The sequence below is a fragment of the Drosophila albomicans genome, chromosome 2R (assembly GCF_009650485.2).
Source record: "Drosophila albomicans strain 15112-1751.03 chromosome 2R, ASM965048v2, whole genome shotgun sequence".
NCBI classification, from domain to species: Eukaryota; Metazoa; Arthropoda; class Insecta; order Diptera; family Drosophilidae; genus Drosophila; species Drosophila albomicans.
In genome coordinates, this window is record NC_047631.2 from 802389 (window position 1) to 822460 (window position 20072).

Genomic DNA, 20072 nt, shown 5'->3' on the forward strand with positions numbered 1-20072 from the left:
GAAGAATACAATGCTCTATTAAACACATCTGATATAGTATTCAGGTGGCTGTTTTTCCTTGCATAAGAAAACACATCGAGTTTGTACAATTTTTTGCGCTCTTCTGACGCATTTTCACGGAGAGCTCCTAGAGGAAGCACGGAGGTTTCCATAATTTGGTGCCAGTGTACCAGTACTTTAGGCAAACATTGGAGACATTGGATGCCACTTATAAGTATTAACGTATAAGTACATCAAGTACCTACTTTAAGTTTTGATAGACTAACCTCAAACTCACATTCTGTAGCAATTAAAATTATATAAACACTTTTCAAAACGTCTGCTTCACAGCAGTTTGTTGGCGGTTGCTTTTGCTCCAAAAATCAAGCAACGTTGAAAAACATGACGTAAATACAACTGCAACATTGAGTTTTGCCGTAAATCGGGCAAAAATGTTAATCACTATTTGATTGTTAACAGTTTGGTTAATAAAATTCAGCTTTAATATTGCCTCAACCGGCCTAGACGCACTAGTTACACTCCACAGAAACACAAATACATTTGTTACCAGGGACCTAAAAACATACCAACAACACATTGCATGATTGCGACTTTTTGCCCATAGTGCATTGGTATTTTTATGTTTGTAAACAAATAGAGCATCTGACATAAAAGCTAAGATCTCCACATAGCTTAGAGCTTTTGTTAGGTCTCTCTCTATAAAGAACAGAATTTGATGTCCGATAAAAATTTTTTTTTACTGGCAGCATAATATTACTGCAAACTAGAAAACTTAAGTTTTGTGTGGGGATCCATTTACCTTTATATGGAGATAGTATACTGGCGTGCTAAGGTATTCAATTTTCGTTTTCGTTTTGGGACCAAAACCGAGATTTTCGTTTTTAGGTGCTCCGGTTTTCACAAGATTTTGGTCATCGTTTTGCTATCGTTTCATTTCATAAACCACGCACATAAATGATTTTCGTATGTCCAATTTCCTGCCCTTAAGTAATTAAAATAAACAAATTAATTTAAAAAAAAACATATTTTATCCAACTTCAACAAATTTAATGCCATCCGTTTAATTTTAGTATAAGTATTTTTAGCTTGCTTTTTCATTCCATAATTTTGTATAGGCAAAAACCTCTTCTTACTAGGGGTCTTAGTGGCTTTGGCTGACAATCTGGTATATTGTGCCGTCTATGGTATATTTTAAATGCGGTACTATATCGATATAGCATATAACATTTGGTATATTTTTTTAATATTTTTGATATATTCTGAAAATAATACCGCAAAACTTTGGTTTTATTCAAAATGGGTAGTGGGTATCTTACAGTCGAGCACACTCGACTATAGCTTTCTTGTTTATGTGTATTATGTGATAGTTGCTCTTCTAATGTGGAACCCTGGAGCGTTTAGATGAGGAGGGTTAAGTGACGTGGAGCTTCTCTGAGGGATCCTGTGTTTTTAATTAAGTTGAACTTGCCTTTGCAGGATCATGGTAAGGTGGGCAACTGCACAAACAAGTGCACTGCAAAGGAGAAGTGTTAAGAGTCGAAGGTCCTTCCTCTAGTTTTTTTCTAACTCTCATGTTTATTTTTCTTGTATGTCCCTTCACCCTTTTCCCCATCGAAATTAGGTACACGCAAATAATAATAATGTAATTACTCTTTGAAAGCACGTAATGGAAATGATTTCTTATTGCCCACACACGACCAGGCAACAACATAGTATTACAAGTACACCAGCTTCTTTCAACGAACAAGCTTCGTTACCCATTCCAATGGGTTCAATTTGGGGAGACGATCAAAACTCAATAATAAGATGATGAGATTAATTTTGGTTGTTTGCGGAACAGTAAGGCGAATCCTTTGCCATCTTTCATGATGACATCACCACGTATGTATCTATGATTTGCATTCCAAAGGACGACTTTTGTCTCATTTGACAGTAGCATCATAATCGCTTACCCACATACTTCTTTTATTGCCCAGAATATAACCCATTTGCGTCAGTAATGAACATTCAACTTCAGAGAATAGAAGTGGAGGGCACTCAGCAGGTTTATTGATTGCTAGAACTGGGACGTTCAAGAGACGGACCTTTACAATGTCCGATAGAACCGATTTTTTTAATATATCGATATACCAAATACACTTTTTAGCCTATTTTTAGTGTATGAGCTAGTCAGGACAAAGAGATTTGTATTAAAGTTGAATACTTACCTTTTCTCCACTATCCGAAGGCAAGTAAAAAGTAAGAACTGTTAAAAATGAGATACCCATACATGGTATAATGATGTTCACGGTGTAGAAAAGTGTTTTTCTTCGCATGGTTATGTTAAAAGTTATGTCCAAGTAAGGCTCATCGCAACAAGTGTAAAACTTTTCGTTCCTAGGAATATACCAAAAAAAACTTTGTAAATTAGTATTCCTGAGAAAAAGTTAAAAGTTCGATAGAAATTTAAACTACTTCTGTACGCCAGTTCAAATACAAGAAGTTTTTAAAATGTTAAATACAATAGTTCAATCTGAGAAATGTATATTAAATATATTTTAAGGTCAGAAGATTACAGATATCTACGATTCGTATTTCTTAAGATTATTCTTGGAATATATCGTTTTATTCATCATCATTTCGCAAAAGAGTAACCTGGTTTGTGTATATAACTTTATAAAGCCTTAGAGAATAGCACAATTCTGATTCCGAACAATGTATGCATTTCCTTTATACCGCACTGTTTTGCTTTTATTCAAATACTTATGATAATAAATTTAAACAAAAATGTATATGAGAGATTTAAAATTTTTTATTTTATAACAAGTAAGAAAGCTACAGTCGAGTGTGCTCGACTCTGAGATACCCACTACCTATTTTGAGTAAAATCAAAATATTGCGGTAATATTCTCAAAATTTACCACAAAATATTAAAAAATAATAACAATATAAATCGCATTAAAATAAAGATACAAAATGTGTATGTATTTCCGACCGGGACTCGAAACGGCACACCACAACATATAGGGCTTGGCTTGCAACCTACAAGCAGAGCCATCGTGTCGTGCAGCCTCTATTAAACTCTAAACATCTAAGACACGAGCTATTGTTTCGTTGCAAAACTACACAAGCATACACACATAAATATAGGCGAGCATGTAGATACATAGACGCAAACATACAAACGAAAGCATCGCAGGCGTTTTTGCCCATACAAAAGTATTTCTTTAATAACTTCGAAAATTTTTGTCTAATCGCAACCAAATTTTCCGGATTCACAATTACTATAGTTGTTATTGTATATGCCAAAATACGCAGCTCTAACTTCTTACGCTTGTTATTCGTTTTGTATTGATTTGCGGGGACGGGAGTGGGCGTGGCGAAAAATTGACAAACTTGATCTGCGTGCAAACATAAAAAATGCTGTCGAATTATAGATCTATCCCTTATTGTCTCTGAGATCCAGTGTTTCATACGGACGGACGGACAGACGGACATGGCTAGATCGTCTCAGCTGTTGACGCTGATCAATAATATACACTTGGCCCTCGCTTAACACGGACTCTTTTAGCACGAACTCGGTCTTACACGGTTACAAATTTGCTCCTATCCCCCTTTTAACACGCTAAAAACCTCTTTTTTTCACGATTATACTTTACGATTATACTTTATTTATATACTTTACAGGGTTGGAGATGCTTCCTTCCACCTGTTACATACATTTCCTGCCGGCACAAAGTTATAATACCCTTCTCCCCTATGGGTAGCGGGAATAAAAATACAAAATGACTGCTTCTTAAAACATTTAATTTTACCCGATGAAGTGTATCCCTGCAACTGTAAAGTAATTGTGGACACATTTCTTTTAGATAAGGCAGTAACGCGATCCCTTGCAATGATTCGCAATCATTACGATTTCTATCTCTATGAAAAATATCAGTAACTCGTTATTGCTAAGGCTCTCCTATGCGGAAATTGGAACTAAATAGTAATAGTTTGGGATCTCTCTTCTTGCTGCTTATAAACAATCAGCTCGATTTCTACGATTATGTTTGTGGATCTTAAATTGTGGGTTGTATTGGACATTTTAGTTGATTTCAACAACATCCAAAACAACCGCAAGTAGCCAATCAGCTAGTATTCCAAAAATCTTCTACTGAACCCTCCCCGAGGGTGCTGGCTGGGTAGGACCTGTATTACCTCATTGTCATCGGCTATGCGCCGACGTTTCACGTACTGCCGATCCTAGCTGAGGGCTCTGCTCTTTATCTTTCGGGAATCTGTCTGTAGATAAGAAGCAGAATGAATGGTACGAGGTGTCTGGTGGTCAGACTGAAAATACTTTGGGGGGCTCCCAAGAATAAAATTAGCCAAAAAATTGTCTCGGAATGGACACAACTAAACATTCAACCCGGGCTAGGATGTCAGCCCAAACGTCGGTGGAACACGACCAGTGATCAGTTACCTCGGAAAACCAACTGAGCCCCCTCCCAAAAGGCAATAAGGTCCAGACCGGTTCTACCAGTTCTGCCAACCGGAAGGTGGAGTCCACGGCAAGCAAGCGCCAACGGTCTGCTGAGAGTCCGAAGCAAGAGGCTCCAGTGAGAAAGAGGTTGCGAGCACCAACAAAAACACAGACAGTAACAGCAGAAGACATCGACAGAGAGTAACGGCATCTCACCGTTGCTTTTATTGACAGAGGGGACCCTAACGGGAAAATGTCTGCAGAGCGGTGGCGGTTGAGCCATAGCAAGCTGGTCGACGCATTGTTTGTTAAGATGGAGAGTGCCCCAGACAGCCCAATGCCTACTTTTGAAGGCATGGGCTGGATGAATGATCCTAACATGCAAGGACGACCCAAAGTTGCTTTGGTTGAAGACGGCCGTCCCTAAACTGGACGGCTTGTGGGAGGGGACCAAGCTGGACGTGGTGGATAGGAACAACATTCCGTCTATACCGAAGGTTAAGGTCCTGTTCCCTATAGTCGTGCAGGGCGAGCGAGCGCTTCAATTGCTTAGGAAGCAGAACCCGACCATTCCGACGAGTGATTGGTTCGAGCTAAAGATTGATCTACCTTTACCCAGTGGTGGGCAGCATGTGATCATTCGGATCTATAAGGAGGCCGAGGATCTCCTTTATAAGCCCAACGGCAACATATCGCGTGTACCTTCGCCTCAAAAAACGCCGCCCTAATGACAATGACACACACACATTGAGGTTTGGGGAGGTTGAGGCGGATCTCGGTCTTGAGAGCATGACCGACGCCACCCTGCTTGACTGAGACGGAGGAGGTGGGGGAGGAACTGTCCATGCACACGGGCCCCCCGCAAGTTTGCAACCCTCTAATGAGTGTGCTGCAACTCAACCTCCATAAGTCTAAAACAGCTTCGGCGGAGCTACTTCTCGCCCTGGAGGAAGAGTTCTTGGTCCAAGAACCGTGGATATCATCGGGCAACACGGTAGCTGGGGTGAAGTCGACTAATTACAATTTATACGTCCGACATTGGTAAGTAGATCGAAAACTGCCATCCTTGTAAGGAAGAGGCTAAAAGCTCATCTACTACCTAATTACAGCAATGACGATCTTACCGTAGTGGTGCTGGAGAGCCGTGAGGGATGTTTGCTGCTGGCATCCTGCTACATGGCCCATGACGTACCGGCTCCACCTGAAGAGCTGCGAAGATTGGTGGGGTCAGCTGAAACAATTAATAATCGGAACGGAAACCAACGCCCACCATAGCGTTTGGGGAAGTCCCGACATAAACGAAAGGGGCTAGTCACTTCTTGATTTAATCCTAAATTATAAGCTTAGATTAGCCAACGGAGGTGTGGAATCTATGTAGGTCCCAGCTCTCGTAACGTGCTGGACTTAACCATTGCAACTGACTGTACTAATGTAGGAGAGTGGAGAGTCCTGGATAGATCCTCCTTCTCCGATCATAGGTACATCCAGTTTACGATTCCATTAAACAGGGTATCTACGGCTGAGCCGATCAGAAATAACCGTAAGACGAACTGGGTGAAATTCTCCAGTTTCGTTTCCAATTCTCTTGGTCCACCGAGCACTATCAACTCGGTACAGGACCTAGAAACATCTGTTAATGTCTTCTCAGAAGGGCTACATTCCGCGTTTCGCCAATCTTGTAGGCTCTCAAGACCGACGACAAGATCGAAGCCCCCCACGTGGAACCCAGATCTCTCATCGCTGCGGGGCACAGTAGGCGATTTGGTCCCGCTAGCGGCATTTAATTCAAATTTTCAAATTTAAAAATCCGTTAATATTTTTTTTCAGCATATTTTTTAAAAGCTTTTTGAAAGCTCTACGATCAGCTGATCATCAGCTGTGATCGGTCAAACACACCATATGATTTCGCAAAGAGCTTTACAAAATTTTGCTTCCTTCCACCTGTTACATACATTTCCTGCCGGCACAAAGTTATAATACCCTTCTCCCCTATGGGTATAAAAATACAAAATGACTGCTTCTTAAAACATTTAATTTTACCCGATGAAGTGTATCCCTGCAACTGTAAAGTAATTGTGGACACATTTCTTTTAGATAAGGCAGTAACGCGATCCCTTTGAATGATTCGCAATCATTACGATTTCTATCTCTATGAAAAATATCAGTAACTCGTTATTGCTAAGGCTCTCCTATGCGGAAATTGGAACTAAATAGTAATAGTTTGGGATCTCTCTTCTTGCTGCTTATAAACAAGCAGCTCGATTTCTACGATTATGTTTGTGGATCTTAAATTGTGGGTTGTATTGGACATTTTAGTTGATTTCAACAACATCCAAAAAAACCGCAAGTAGCCAATCAGCTAGTATTCCAAAAATCTTCTACTGAACCCTCCCCGAGGGTGCTGGCTGGGTAGGACCTGTATTACCTCATTGTCATCGGGTAGCAGATCTCCACTATGCGCCGACGTTTCACGTACTGCCGATCCTAGCTGAGGGCTCTGCTCTTTATCTTTAGGGAATCTGTCTGTAGATAAGAAGCAGAATGAATGGTACGAGGTGTCTGGTGGTCAGACTGAAAATACTTTGGGGGGCTCCCAAGAATAAAATTAGCCAAAAAATTGTCTCGGATTGGACACAACTAAACATTCAACCCGGGCTAGGATGTCAGCCCAAACGTCGGTGGAACACGACCAGTGATCAGTTACCTCGGAAAACCAACTGAGCCCCCTCCCAAAAGGCAATAAGGTCCAGACCGGTTCTACCAGTTCTGCCAACCCGAAGGTGGAGTCCACGGCAAGCAAGCGCCAACGGACTGCTGAGAGTCCCAAGCAAGAGGCTCCACTGAGAAAGAGGTTGCGAGCACCAACAAAAACACAGACAGTAACAGCAGAAGACATCGACAGAGAGTAACGGCATCTCACCGTTGCTTTTATTGACAGAGGGGACCCTAACGGGAAAATGTCTGCAGAGCGGTGGCGGTTGAGCCATAGCAAGCTGGTCGACGCATTGTTTGTTAAGATGGAGAGTGCCCCAGACAGCCCAATGCCTACTTTTGAAGGCATGGGCTGGATGAATGATCCTAACATGCAAGGACGACCCAAAGTTGCTTTGGTTGAAGACGGCCGTCCCTAAACTGGACGGCTTGTGGGAGGGGACCAAGCTGGACGTGGTGGATAGGAACAACATTCCGTCTATACCGAAGGTTAAGGTCCTGTTCCCTATAGTCGTGCAGGGCGAGCGAGCGCTTCAATTGCTTAGGAAGCAGAACCCGACCATTCCGACGAGTGATTGGTTCGAGCTAAAGATTGATCTACCTTTACCCAGTGGTGGGCAGCATGTGATCATTCGGATCTATAAGGAGGCCGAGGATCTCCTTTATAAGCCCAACGGCAACATATCGCGTGTACCTTCGCCTCAAAAAACGCCGCCCTAATGACAATGACACACACACATTGAGGTTTGGGAGGTTGAGGCGGATCTCGGTCTTGAGAGCATGACCGACGCCACCCTGCTTGACTGAGACGGAGGAGGTGGGGGAGGAACTGTCCATGCACACGGGCCCCCCGCAAGTTTGCAACCCTCTAATGAGTGTGCTGCAACTCAACCTCCATAAGTCTAAAACAGCTTCGGCGGAGCTACTTCTCGCCCTGGAGGAAGAGTTCTTGGTCCAAGAACCGTGGATATCATCGGGCAACACGGTAGCTGGGGTGAAGTCGACTAATTACAATTTATACGTCCCGACATTGGTAAGTAGATCGAAAACTGCCATCCTTGTAAGGAAGAGGCTAAAAGCTCATCTACTACCTAATTACAGCAATGACGATCTTACCGTAGTGGTGCTGGAGAGCCGTGAGGGATGTTTGCTGCTGGCATCCTGCTACATGGCCCATGACGTACCGGCTCCACCTGAAGAGCTGCGAAGATTGGTGGACAGGTCTGCTGCTCCAACAAACAATTAATAATCGGAACGGAAACCAACGCCCACCATAGCGTTTGGGGAAGTCCCGACATAAACGAAAGGGGCTAGTCACTTCTTGATTTAATCCTAAATTATAAGCTTAGATTAGCCAACGGAGGTGTGGAATCTATGTAGGTCCCAGCTCTCGTAACGTGCTGGACTTAACCATTGCAACTGACTGTACTAATGTAGGAGAGTGGAGAGTCCTGGATAGATCCTCCTTCTCCGATCATAGGTACATCCAGTTTACGATTCCATTAAACAGGGTATCTACGGCTGAGCCGATCAGAAATAACCGTAAGACGAACTGGGTGAAATTCTCCAGTTTCGTTTCCAATTCTCTTGGTCCACCGAGCACTATCAACTCGGTACAGGACCTAGAAACATCTGTTAATGTCTTCTCAGAAGGGCTACATTCCGCGTTTCGCCAATCTTGTAGGCTCTCAAGACCGACGACAAGATCGAAGCCCCCCACGTGGAACCCATATCTCTCATCGCTGCGGGGCACAGTAGGCGATTTGGTCCCGCTAGCGGCATTTAATTCAAATTTTCAAATTTAAAAATCCGTTAATATTTTTTCACATATCGATAGCAGATGCTTTGATTAGATTTTTAAAAGCTTTTTGAAAGCTCTACGATCAGCTGATCATCAGCTGTGATCGGTCAAACATACCATATGATTTCGCAAAGAGCTTTACAAAATTTTTCTCTTTGCGCGCATGGAATTTGAGTTCCTCGGAAATTTACAATTTTTGGTGAATTTGTTAGAAGTTTGGTTTTTAATTATATTCAAGGTATGTATTTTCAAAAAAATCAATCAATCGGTCTATAAATGTGTAGCTCATAAAACGTAGTGGTAATTCAGTGTATTAACAACTAGCCCGGATTAGCGTACACCTGTCTTTCGTGGAGTAGAACTTAATTTATTCAACTTAATTCAGTCTAACTCCTTTATTAGCCGAAAGTGTGAATCAGTGGCGTCCAAAATGTGTAATATCAACTGCTATTATCTGCTAGCCTTGAAACTATGGTACTTTTTAGAAACAGTGTTAGTACCAAAAAGGGATCTTTTTTTAGTATTGCACTCAGAACTCATCCCATTTTTTTCCATCATCCCATCATTTTTTAGATAAAGTTTATATATGAAATATGTTAATTGAAGTTCAAATAAAATAAAAGTACAACAAAATTTTAAATTAAAAAAAAAAATTTTTTAAATTAAAAAAAAAAAATTTTTTAAAAAATTAAAAAAAAATTTTTTAACTTAAAAAATTCTATGATTATTTTCTGATCAGTGAAAAAAAACCGACTGAAGATATCTATTTTAGTTTAGAAGTTATTAATTAAATGCCGCTAGCGGGACCAAATCGCCCACTGTGCGGGGTGAGCTTACTAGCATGTTTCAACTTGCTTAGAAGGCGCATAACGTCTATGGCTTGAACGAGTACAAAACTCTCCTGAAGTCCTACAAGAAGATGATCCGCTCATCTAAAAAGTCCTCATGGAGAACTTTTTGCTAGAACCTGGACAACATTAAAGACACCTCCAAACTGAGAAACGTGCTGTCCAAGCAGGCTTCTAGCCCCAGTCTGCTCAAGTCGGGAGATGGAGTGTGGACAGAGAGCAGTGCGGAAACTCTTGAAGCAATTCAATGCATCCGTTGTCCCCAAATCAGCATGCGTACACAAAGGGGAAGTCCATTGAGACGGCTTACCATGCTCTAGTAGCCTGCATTGAAAAAGCAGACCACTTTAAAGCATATGCCTTGGGTGCTTTTCTAGATATTTCAGGTTTCAATAACGTCACCACTGACGCTATTATGAAGGGCCTTACCTCAGTGAACACTTCTCCAGCATTCCACAGGTGGGACAACCGCCTTTTCAGTGACAGGGTGTGGTTCACTCGCCTCTCCATTGGAATCTGGTTGCGAACAGCCTACTTCAAAAATTCAATCCAAGTTAATTGCCTATGCCGATGACCTATGCATTTTGATAACTAGGAGATGCCCAACCACCCTCAGTTCTGTTGTGGAACGGGAAGTTAAAGCATGGGCCGAATCAGCCGGGCTCAGCATTTACGCGGACAAAACGGACCTTATCCTTTTCACGAAGAGATATGAGGTACCCTTATGTTCCCCCCTCCCGAAATTGGTTGTCCTACGCTAATGCCGAGTCAAGCTCAACGCGTTAGAAATGGTTAAGAAGGCCACCGGAACCTTGTATATGGCGAAAAAGGTGCTTAGTCGCAGCTCGGCCTCTCCCCTCATCTCATGCGGTGGATTTACATCTCTGTTGTTCGCCCTATCCTCACCTAAGGCATTTTAGTCAAGCGCTTCTGTGGATTACAGACGCCATCAGGTCGACGCCTACTAAAGCCCTCGAGGTAATAGCTGGTGTCGAACTCTTAAACCTATACGCGCAATCCGTAGCATCGAAATTGGTCCTTAGGATATCTGCTACAGACAATCTGGGTCTTTTGGGCTACGGCCACAGCGCCATTTGTAGGGAGACTAGCATAGACTTGGCCTATACTATCCCTCTTACCCTCTTACTCGTACTGACCATATTAATACGATATATATGGAACCGGGCTGCTGTCGGGAAGGGTTATGCATTCCTGACGCCCTCAACCTCTTCACCGACGGGTCTAAGATGGACGATGGAGTCGGCGCGGTCGCATACTGACCGCGGCCGACTCCCTGACCACTGCAGCATCTTCCAGGCGGAGGACTTCAGTGGGACGCGAGCTGGCGCAATACCAACTCGTGCAAGACTGCAAGGCTAATGTGTGCTTCAATTAATACCAATTTAAACAATTTCGTCGTGCAGCTTTCAAGGAAAGACTACAGACTACTGCGCTGCATTTTAACTGGCCTCTGTCTGTCCGCTGTCCATGCTGTAAAGATGGGCATCACGAACAGTGACCAGTGCAGGAAATGCAACGAGTCCGGAGTCAAGGAAACTCTTGAGCATCTTCTTTGTAGCTGTCCAGCGTTATCCCGGCTCCGGATGAAATACCTTGATTCGCCGTGTCATAACGAACTTCGTGATGTTTCTCGGCTACCACCTAGGATGCTGCAGGCTTTTGCCAAAAATGCATCCATACTGTGCGACTTCTAAGCGAAGACTCCAACCACCGGTACAGCTAAGGACCTTTACTGCAGCCTAATCGTGGTCGATTTCGAGGCGTCACTGACGATAATATTGATGACGATGTTCTATATATGTATATATACATATATATTTGATAGGTGCCTGGGATGGATTTGGCAGTGACAAACTCCGTCATCATAGCAACAGGACTTTTAGGTCGGCGTGATTAAAAATATTTGGGTTGGAGCAGACGAAGAGCGATGCTAATGCATCAGTAACACTCTTTTTCTGTCTATTATATAAATGATAGAGGTTAATTCATTAATATGATAGCGGATTCCAGAATTTTTATCGCAAATTCATTTTCACGCATTAGATATGGTAGCTACTATGAAAGAATTATGAACCTGTGTTTCATCGGTGTCTGCAGAATTATTTCTTATTATCAATCTATTTGAACGCATTTATGCATCTCTATAGTTGTATTTCCGTTTCATATCCAAATTTCTACTAGCTACTGTTGAGATGAAATTGCAGTCGGATATATGTTAACAGGGGTGATATTTTGGTAGCGTCATGAATTCAGCAAGGCGTTAATGGTGTATAAGTCGGAAAGACCTTAGTTGCGTGTTCTTTTTCGCTTGTGTGTCGAAAAAACTTCATCTGATTCAACAGTAGACGGCGGCAATTTCATACATTTTAGATACAACTTCATAAGAGTTAATGGTTTATTTTTTTCGACTCCGACATATTGATCGGTTAAAATTATTTGTTAGTTTATAAGCTTGGGGTTATTAAAGTTGTCTTATATTTTGTTATTTGTTAAAATAGTTGTTTTTGTTGCAAAACTTTATTTTGTTTATTACCTTTTTCACATATTCGAATTCATAGTATAACATGATAGAAGCAAAGACAGGTAGTATTGTTCTTAAATATTCGGCTCCAAATAAATATCTCACATCATCAGCATCAGATAATTAACTGCTAACATTATATTGCTGTGCAGTTTATTAGCTGCAGTCAGCTGCTAATCATATGTCAATTGAAGGACAATCTTGGAAGAGGAACGAACATACATGCACAGATATTGAATGTAAATAGATATTTGTTGCAGAGATAACAGAAAAGACGCAGAAAACTATTAAGGATCAAAAGAGAAATAGAATGTGTTTTGCGTGCGATTAAAGTACACATATCAGAGCGTAATATGTACATAATTCTGAAGTATCAAAGCAAACATTGCAATCAGTGCTTACAATACGCAAATTGGAGGATATTGACAGTTGGATATTGACTAGCGGACTCGATGTAAAAATCAAATCACTGTGTAAGAGTGATATTTTAATACGAACTACAGTGAACTACAATAATATGTTTTGTATATTATTTCAGTGAAATTTACAAATTAAATTGCGGAATTGTTGAACGAACAAATTCACAATGTTATTGAAACATTAGATGATAACGTTTCGTATAAAAACAATCAGAAATTATTTAGTTAATGATTTCAATCTAAGAGACCAACGAGAACTTACGTACAATTGCTTAGTTCGTGTTATCAAATTACATAATACCAATGCATTCAAGCGTAACGTAATCGAATTTAAATACACTATTTGGAGTTAAATATATGTATATGTACTACCGAAAGGAGTACTAAAACCACAAGGCCAAACTTGTTGCACATAGACAGTTGTTTGACCTTACACAGATACTCGACTTTACGATTGATATTGAAGTACGATGGAAAAAGTGCGATATCAGTGGATATCAGCTTATAATTTCACTTACATAACATATGATAACGTTTTGAAATAATTAAAAATTTCTGTGCAATTCTTTAAAAGAAAGTAAAACAAGTAAGAAAGCTACATTCGAGTGTGTTCGACAGTGAGATACCAGCTACCCATTTTTAATAAAAGCAATATATTTTGCGGCATTAATTTCAACATATACCAAAAATACTACAAAAATACTAAAAATATACCAAATGGTATATTGTTATATCGATATAGTACCACATTCAAAATATACCATAGACGGCACAATATACCAGATTGTCGGCCAAAGCAACTAAGACCCCTAGTAAGTACGCGTTTTTGCCTATACAAAACTATTTCTTTAATAGCTTCGAACTCATAAATACTATAGTTATTATTGTATATACCAAAATTAGCAGCTGTAGCTTGAAAATTACGCTTGTTATTAGATTTTTTAATTTTCGGGGGAGGAAGTGGGCGTGGCAAAATTTGAATCAAACTTGGTCTGCGTGCAAACATAACAAATGCTGTTGAAGAAAATTAGAGCTCTATATTTTATGGTCTCTGAGATCCAGTGTTTCATACGGACAGACACACAGACAGACAGACGGACATGGCTAGATCGTCTCGGCTGTTGACGCTGATCAAGAATATATATATGTACTTTATGAAGTCGGAGATGCCTCCGTCTACCTGTTACATACATTTCCTGCCGGCACAAAGTTATAATACCCTTCTACCCTATGGGTAGCGGGTATAAAAACTCATAGACTCACCTTACAGCTGGCACTTCTAGTATATCCCACTCAACTGACATGTAAAATTCAGATAAGTCTACGCCAACGTCGACAATATTGCTGCCTTGTTGCTCATCCATATGCCTTAAGTCCACCTAATAGGCCGAAGAAAAAGGAAACATTTTTTATATTTAAATGGATACAAATTTTTATAGACATAATATTGTAAAAAATACACATGGGTTTCACTGGTGCACAGCCATATGGTTGGTTAATTAAAAGGCCAATTATTTTTTGCAAGATAAACAGTGTGACACATAGCGAACTCGTGACTAATGCATGCACATAGCACATTCCATTAATATTTTTTATCACGTAGTATGGGTAGTACCACTGGTTAAGTATGCATAAACATATATGTATGTAACAAAAAATTAAAAGTAAATTGGCCAATAAGAAATGTTTTCATGAGTGGCAAAATAGTAATCAATAATAATAATAAAGAATCATCTATACAAAATACATTTTATAAACAGTGAATTGACATGCAAATATTTTTGTATTCGCGAAAGTATATATTAAATTTATGTAACTGATTGTAAACATTAAAAATTCAAACAGTCACATTGCCATCCCCATAACATTGCCATCTTATTCTTTGTGTAATTGCAAATTAAATAAAATTTGACTACCTACACTTATTACATTACATTATTACCTATTATTCTTTATCGTATGTATTTATGTGACACAAAAATAAAACTTCCGCTAATGTCAATTGGATTTATTTTTTTTTTTTTTAATAATTTTGATTTAATTTCTTTGAAGCTCTTTCTTTGTGTATTTACATTAATATTATAAATTTATTTTAATATATTTTTAAAATTGAATAAAAATATAACATCTCATACATAAAGATCACTTATTTTTAAAATTTAAAAATATTAAAACAAGATTCTGTTTCATAAATTTAAAAGCTAATTGATTTACAAATTGTTGATAATTTTCGCTTCTCTTTCAAAAAATAAATACAGACAAAATAATTTTATGTATAATTGGATTTAAAATGATTTTCCTTGACAACTATTAATACACAGTCCAAAAGATAAATGCTAGCAAACTTTAACATTTACACAATATATATTATATTTTTCAACATTTGATCGCGCAAACAAGCCTTTAAAATTACTATTCTAACTAACTTAAAATTTAAATAAGCTATAAATTTATAAAAAAAAAAACAAATGAAAATATAATTATACTGACACGAAATTTATATTATGAATTTAAATGTCGGAGCAGTTCCGAGATTATTTCGCAACTGTCTTTTTTTTAATATACATACATACATATGTATGTATGTAAACAAGTCTTCATTCAGTCGTGCTCCAGTTTTCACTTTTCGTTTTTGTTTTGGGATCAAAACCGACATTTTCATTTTTAGTTTTCATAAGTTTCGTCATCGTTTTGCTATTGGATCATTTCATTTCTTAATGCTGAAACAGCTGACTTGTGTTTAGGTCAGAAGTAAACGATGCGAAAAAATGACTTTCGTATTTTGAATTTTTGGCGTGATTAGAATTTACATAAGTATATTTCATCTTGGATAGATAATTTGTACTTTCCCTTGAAAGCAATATATTAGCCTTTTTCTTTTTCTAAATAAAGTCTTGTAACTTACATTTAAAATAAATAGTGGGACGACTATCAGCTATTTCCCACAAAAAAGGGGATGCCGCCCTCTTAACCGATTTCATTCCGATGATTTCAACTACTTTTTTATGCACTTTAATCATGTAAGTAATTTAATTAACAAGATTAAAGATTTTCGTTTTCAAAACGGAGCCCGCTGATTATTTAGTTTCTTTTTTTCCCAAAATTAGTATTTATAATTTAGTGATAATAAAATGAAAAAAAACTACATGCTTTTAAAAAGAACTTACAATTATGTTAAGTATTTAAATGCAAAATGCAACACGGTCGAAACTGCAGATTCTTTAACACATTTTTTTCAAAACCCTAAGTAAAGCTCAATAATATATTTATTGTAATTTTTACAGAAAGATTCTAGAAACTCAAACATCGAACCCAACTCGAGATTCTAAAAAAACATAAACAAAAGCCAATACTCAGAATATCAGATTCTAATCTGTTACTCAAATAATATTATTTCCTGCCTCTCTCTCTGATATCAAATGCGACACTCGTATGCATTTTGTTGCAATTTTGTTTTGACAAAGACAAAACTTATGGCTTTTGGTAAGGTCAAAAATGTATGCTAAGATAATCACAAAAAAGGTATACGTATACCACAACAACAAAAGTTGCTTGCCAAGAAACCTAGAAACCTGTGTAATTGATTAAAATATATTTTTTCAGCTTATAGCCCTGGATTACCAACAATTTTAATTTTTTAAATCTGCACATCACAGATAAATAAATAAAATAAAAAATGTATATGTCTATAAATGTAAACATATTAAAATTACATTGTTTGTTGTTATCGCCAATTTTTTGTTTTGTTAAAAAAAATTTCAAAAATACAAATAATACGTCCCTTTCGTTGTTTGCAGAAGAATATTTGAAATTACAAAGACTACATTATTATGAGCAATAAAATATATTTTGTGTTTTTGGGTATTGGTATTTGATTTTCCGTATGTATGTTACATAGGTAGGCTTTAGGCACCCCTGCTTAATGGTTTATTGGTTATCGTTTTGTGGAAGCAGAACAAACACATTTAGGTAGAATAGTAAAATGTGTACATAAAACTTCACTTAATATCGCATATATGTATGTACGTACATATATTTTTAAATGTGCAAACCTAACATCATGAGAACATAGGAATTTACAAAAAAAAATCTTCATAATTGACATATTTTTATTAAAAAAAGCATGCCGTCACTAATTTATGGCAAAGCATACCAATGCCGCATGCTAAATTAACTAGCCTAAGGGCATAACAATGAGATGTGTTATTCTGATTTCCATAAATTGATGAAAGAGCAGATAAATGACTTCAACATTTCATCTCAATAAATTGTCCATCTTTTGTCTTTGTTTTTTAATCGCGATTATATGATATTGTAAAAATCCATGCAATATCCAAATTTGTTGACATGCTTATAAAAATGTTTAGTACGTATTAAACTACATATTCCATATTTATACTATATTATCATACTCCAATGTTGTAGACTCGTAAGAAACAAAATAATTTTTTTCGTTAGAAAATAATACAAAAGTAATGGATAAAGCGCTCGTAAATATTGGAGAGCTTATAATTACAAATCATTTATTAATAATATGTATTTCAAATTTATCCCTTTTACATATGTAAATAAAATAAAAAAAAAGCCTAATGTCTAATGTTTAACAATGCAGAAATCCTAGCTGTCATTGTTAGTAGTTGCTTATAAGAATACTAGATCATTTTTGATTGGATTTAGTATTTTATTGTTTTTTCTTAACATTAAATTTAAATTTAAATGCTCTCCATTTCTCGACTTCAATCGGTTAATCCACGCAAATTGCAGTTTATAGTCTTTATCTATTTCATACCATTAAATTACGATCGCGCCTCCTTAGGATTGTATTAAAATCATTAATTAAACAATTTCCATAGAAGAGTATATCATTTTACAATATACATTAAAAAATTATATATACTACAATTTTATCTATCATTAAGTAAATATTGGTCTAAGTTTATTGTTTGTGATTACCATTGTCAAAAAAATTTAATCTTTTCGTATTACGTTCCGTTATTATTAGCTAATCGCGGTCGCAGTTGCTTGAAGGGTTCTAAGGGTAAGCGATTTCTGTATCACCTCTCATGCAGACAGACCGAAAGGCAGACAGATGGTCATGCCTTGTGAAGAATGTATGAACTTTATATGATGGATGATAGATATATCCTGAAACGGAACTGCATTCTTTTAGTTGTCAAAAACTCGCATTCCGATCATTTGATCACACCATGGGGTGAACCGCTAAAATGCTTTATAAATTTTTCAATTGCATTTCGTTAATATATTTAAATTTAACAACTTTTTAGAATGGGAAGTGTGATCGAAAATGCTCTTCTAAATTTTGAATTCAAGGTTTATCACATTGTTATCTGTTGCAGATGCAGATTATCAATTCCTACAAAATTATTTCATTAACAATACACGTGATTAAATCGATCGGCGGTGTGTTATTAATAACAATATCAGAGCAATGAATTGATTTATTTATTTAAAACTGCGATAGATATAATGTTAACACATGATTATAGGATTGTGATTCGAGTTGACAAAACACCATTTGGCTATGTTTTGATGCTTACACAATCGACAAAATAGCAATAGTAAAAGTTGTCGAAGAATTCCATGTACGTGACATTATACTTCATCGCAGGAATGAAGTAATTAATCGAGTATCAGAAAATCATGGATGTTATAATGCTTTGCAGTATCCAATATTATTTTGGCAAGAGAAAAACGGGTACAACTTTAAGGTACAAGGGATTAATCCACAATGGAAATATATTATTTAAGCGAAACCAATCGGTGAGTATTATTTTTTGTTGAAAAATGAATCAGTGCAATGAATTATTTTTCATGCAGATTAATGAAACAACAAAATAAAGAGAATCACATGTAATATGCCGAAGATTCTTCAGTCGGTACGCAGTATGTGGGCAGAATAATCATAATGCCGTTCATCACATACTGGTAGCCCATGCCATATATATGTTCAAATACGGTTAGCCGTAATGGCATTTGATAATTTGGCTTATAGTCGTCCCGATTTGTTCATTACTGTTACGTGTAACCCACAATGAAATGAAATTAAAGACTGTTTCTTGCCCGGCGCGAATCCAAAGAAAATTAAAATCATTAATGGAATAAATGGTGAAAGATGATTGCTTCATGCCCTAATCGCACATTAGACGAAAAACATCCTGATCATACAATCGATTCTGAATTGTTTGATATTGTAACATATAACATGACATACGGTCTGCAAAGCGTTATATGCGAGACTTAGTTGCAGAAACAGTAAAAGACAACGACTGTTTTCCGACTCAAGATAATGACAGGTCGACAATTGTAACAATTCAAAATCAACCATATGAAGTCGACAATCTTTGTATTATGCAGTCCAAAATGTATAAAGCTCATATAAGTGCTGAGTTTTGCAATTCGATTAAATCAATTAAATATATTTCCAAATACATCAACCAGGGACAACAAATAGCCAACACGTCTATTTCTCTCCTGAAAAAAGACCAAAGAGTACGGCGACCACCACATTATCTACTTTACTTGATTTGAGCCGATCTGATGATTTCGCAAAAGTAGTGTAATATTATACATGCGCCATCAAAGGCATTTCAATGATGGCGACAAGGAGCGAGAGTTCCAGGTTGAGATGATTATACCCGCTACCCATAGGGTAGAAGTGTATTATAACTTTGTGCCGGCAGGAAATGTATGTAACAGATAGAAGGAGGCATCTCCGACTATAAAAGATAGAGCTCTAATTTTTCTTCGACAGCATTTATTGTTTGCACGCAGATCAAGTTTGTTTCAAATTTTTGCACGCCTACTTCCGCCCCCGAAAATCAAAAAAAAAAGCTACAGCTGCAAATTTTGGTATATACAATAATAAGTATAGTATTTATGAGTTCAGATTTTCAGGAATCACAATTACTTTATCTATTGTAGATGTTATTGTAAATGCCAAAATTCACTCTAGCTCTAAAATTACGGTTGGTTTTTGATTTTTATTTATTTGCGGGTGCGGGCGTGGGCGTGACAAAAATTTAAAACAAACTTGATCTGTGTGCAAATATAAAAACTGCTGTCGAAAATTATGGCTCTATCTTTTATAGTCTCTGAGATTTAGGTGTTCATACGGACATGGATAGATCGTCTCGGATGTTGACGCTGATCAAGAATATATATACTTTATAAGGTCGGAGATGCCTTCTACTTGTTACATACATTTCCTGCCGGCACATAGGTACCCTTCACCTGTAGGGGTGTGCCATTTGGATCGTTTGGGTAGCTCTTTTAGGTATTCGTCTTT

The 20072-nt window shown here is 37.7% G+C and overlaps 1 protein-coding gene across 5 annotated transcripts in view; it reads right to left on the reverse strand.

Annotated features, from left to right (window-relative positions):
• LOC117573203 (acetylcholine receptor subunit alpha-like) overlaps positions 1-20072 on the reverse strand; it is a 98533-nt gene that overhangs the window by 30570 nt on the left and 47891 nt on the right. For all 5 annotated transcript variants that reach the window (XR_004572674.2, XM_034256196.2, XM_034256197.2 and 2 more), the window contains 2 exons: positions 14030-14145; positions 2208-2376 (listed from right to left, as the gene is read on the reverse strand). Coding sequence is in view for 4 of the 5 variants with exons in the window: in XM_034256196.2 (XP_034112087.1) it covers positions 2208-2376; positions 14030-14145 (285 nt within the window). In the remaining variant the exon portion in view is untranslated. The remainder of the gene's footprint in view (positions 1-2207; positions 2377-14029; positions 14146-20072) is intronic.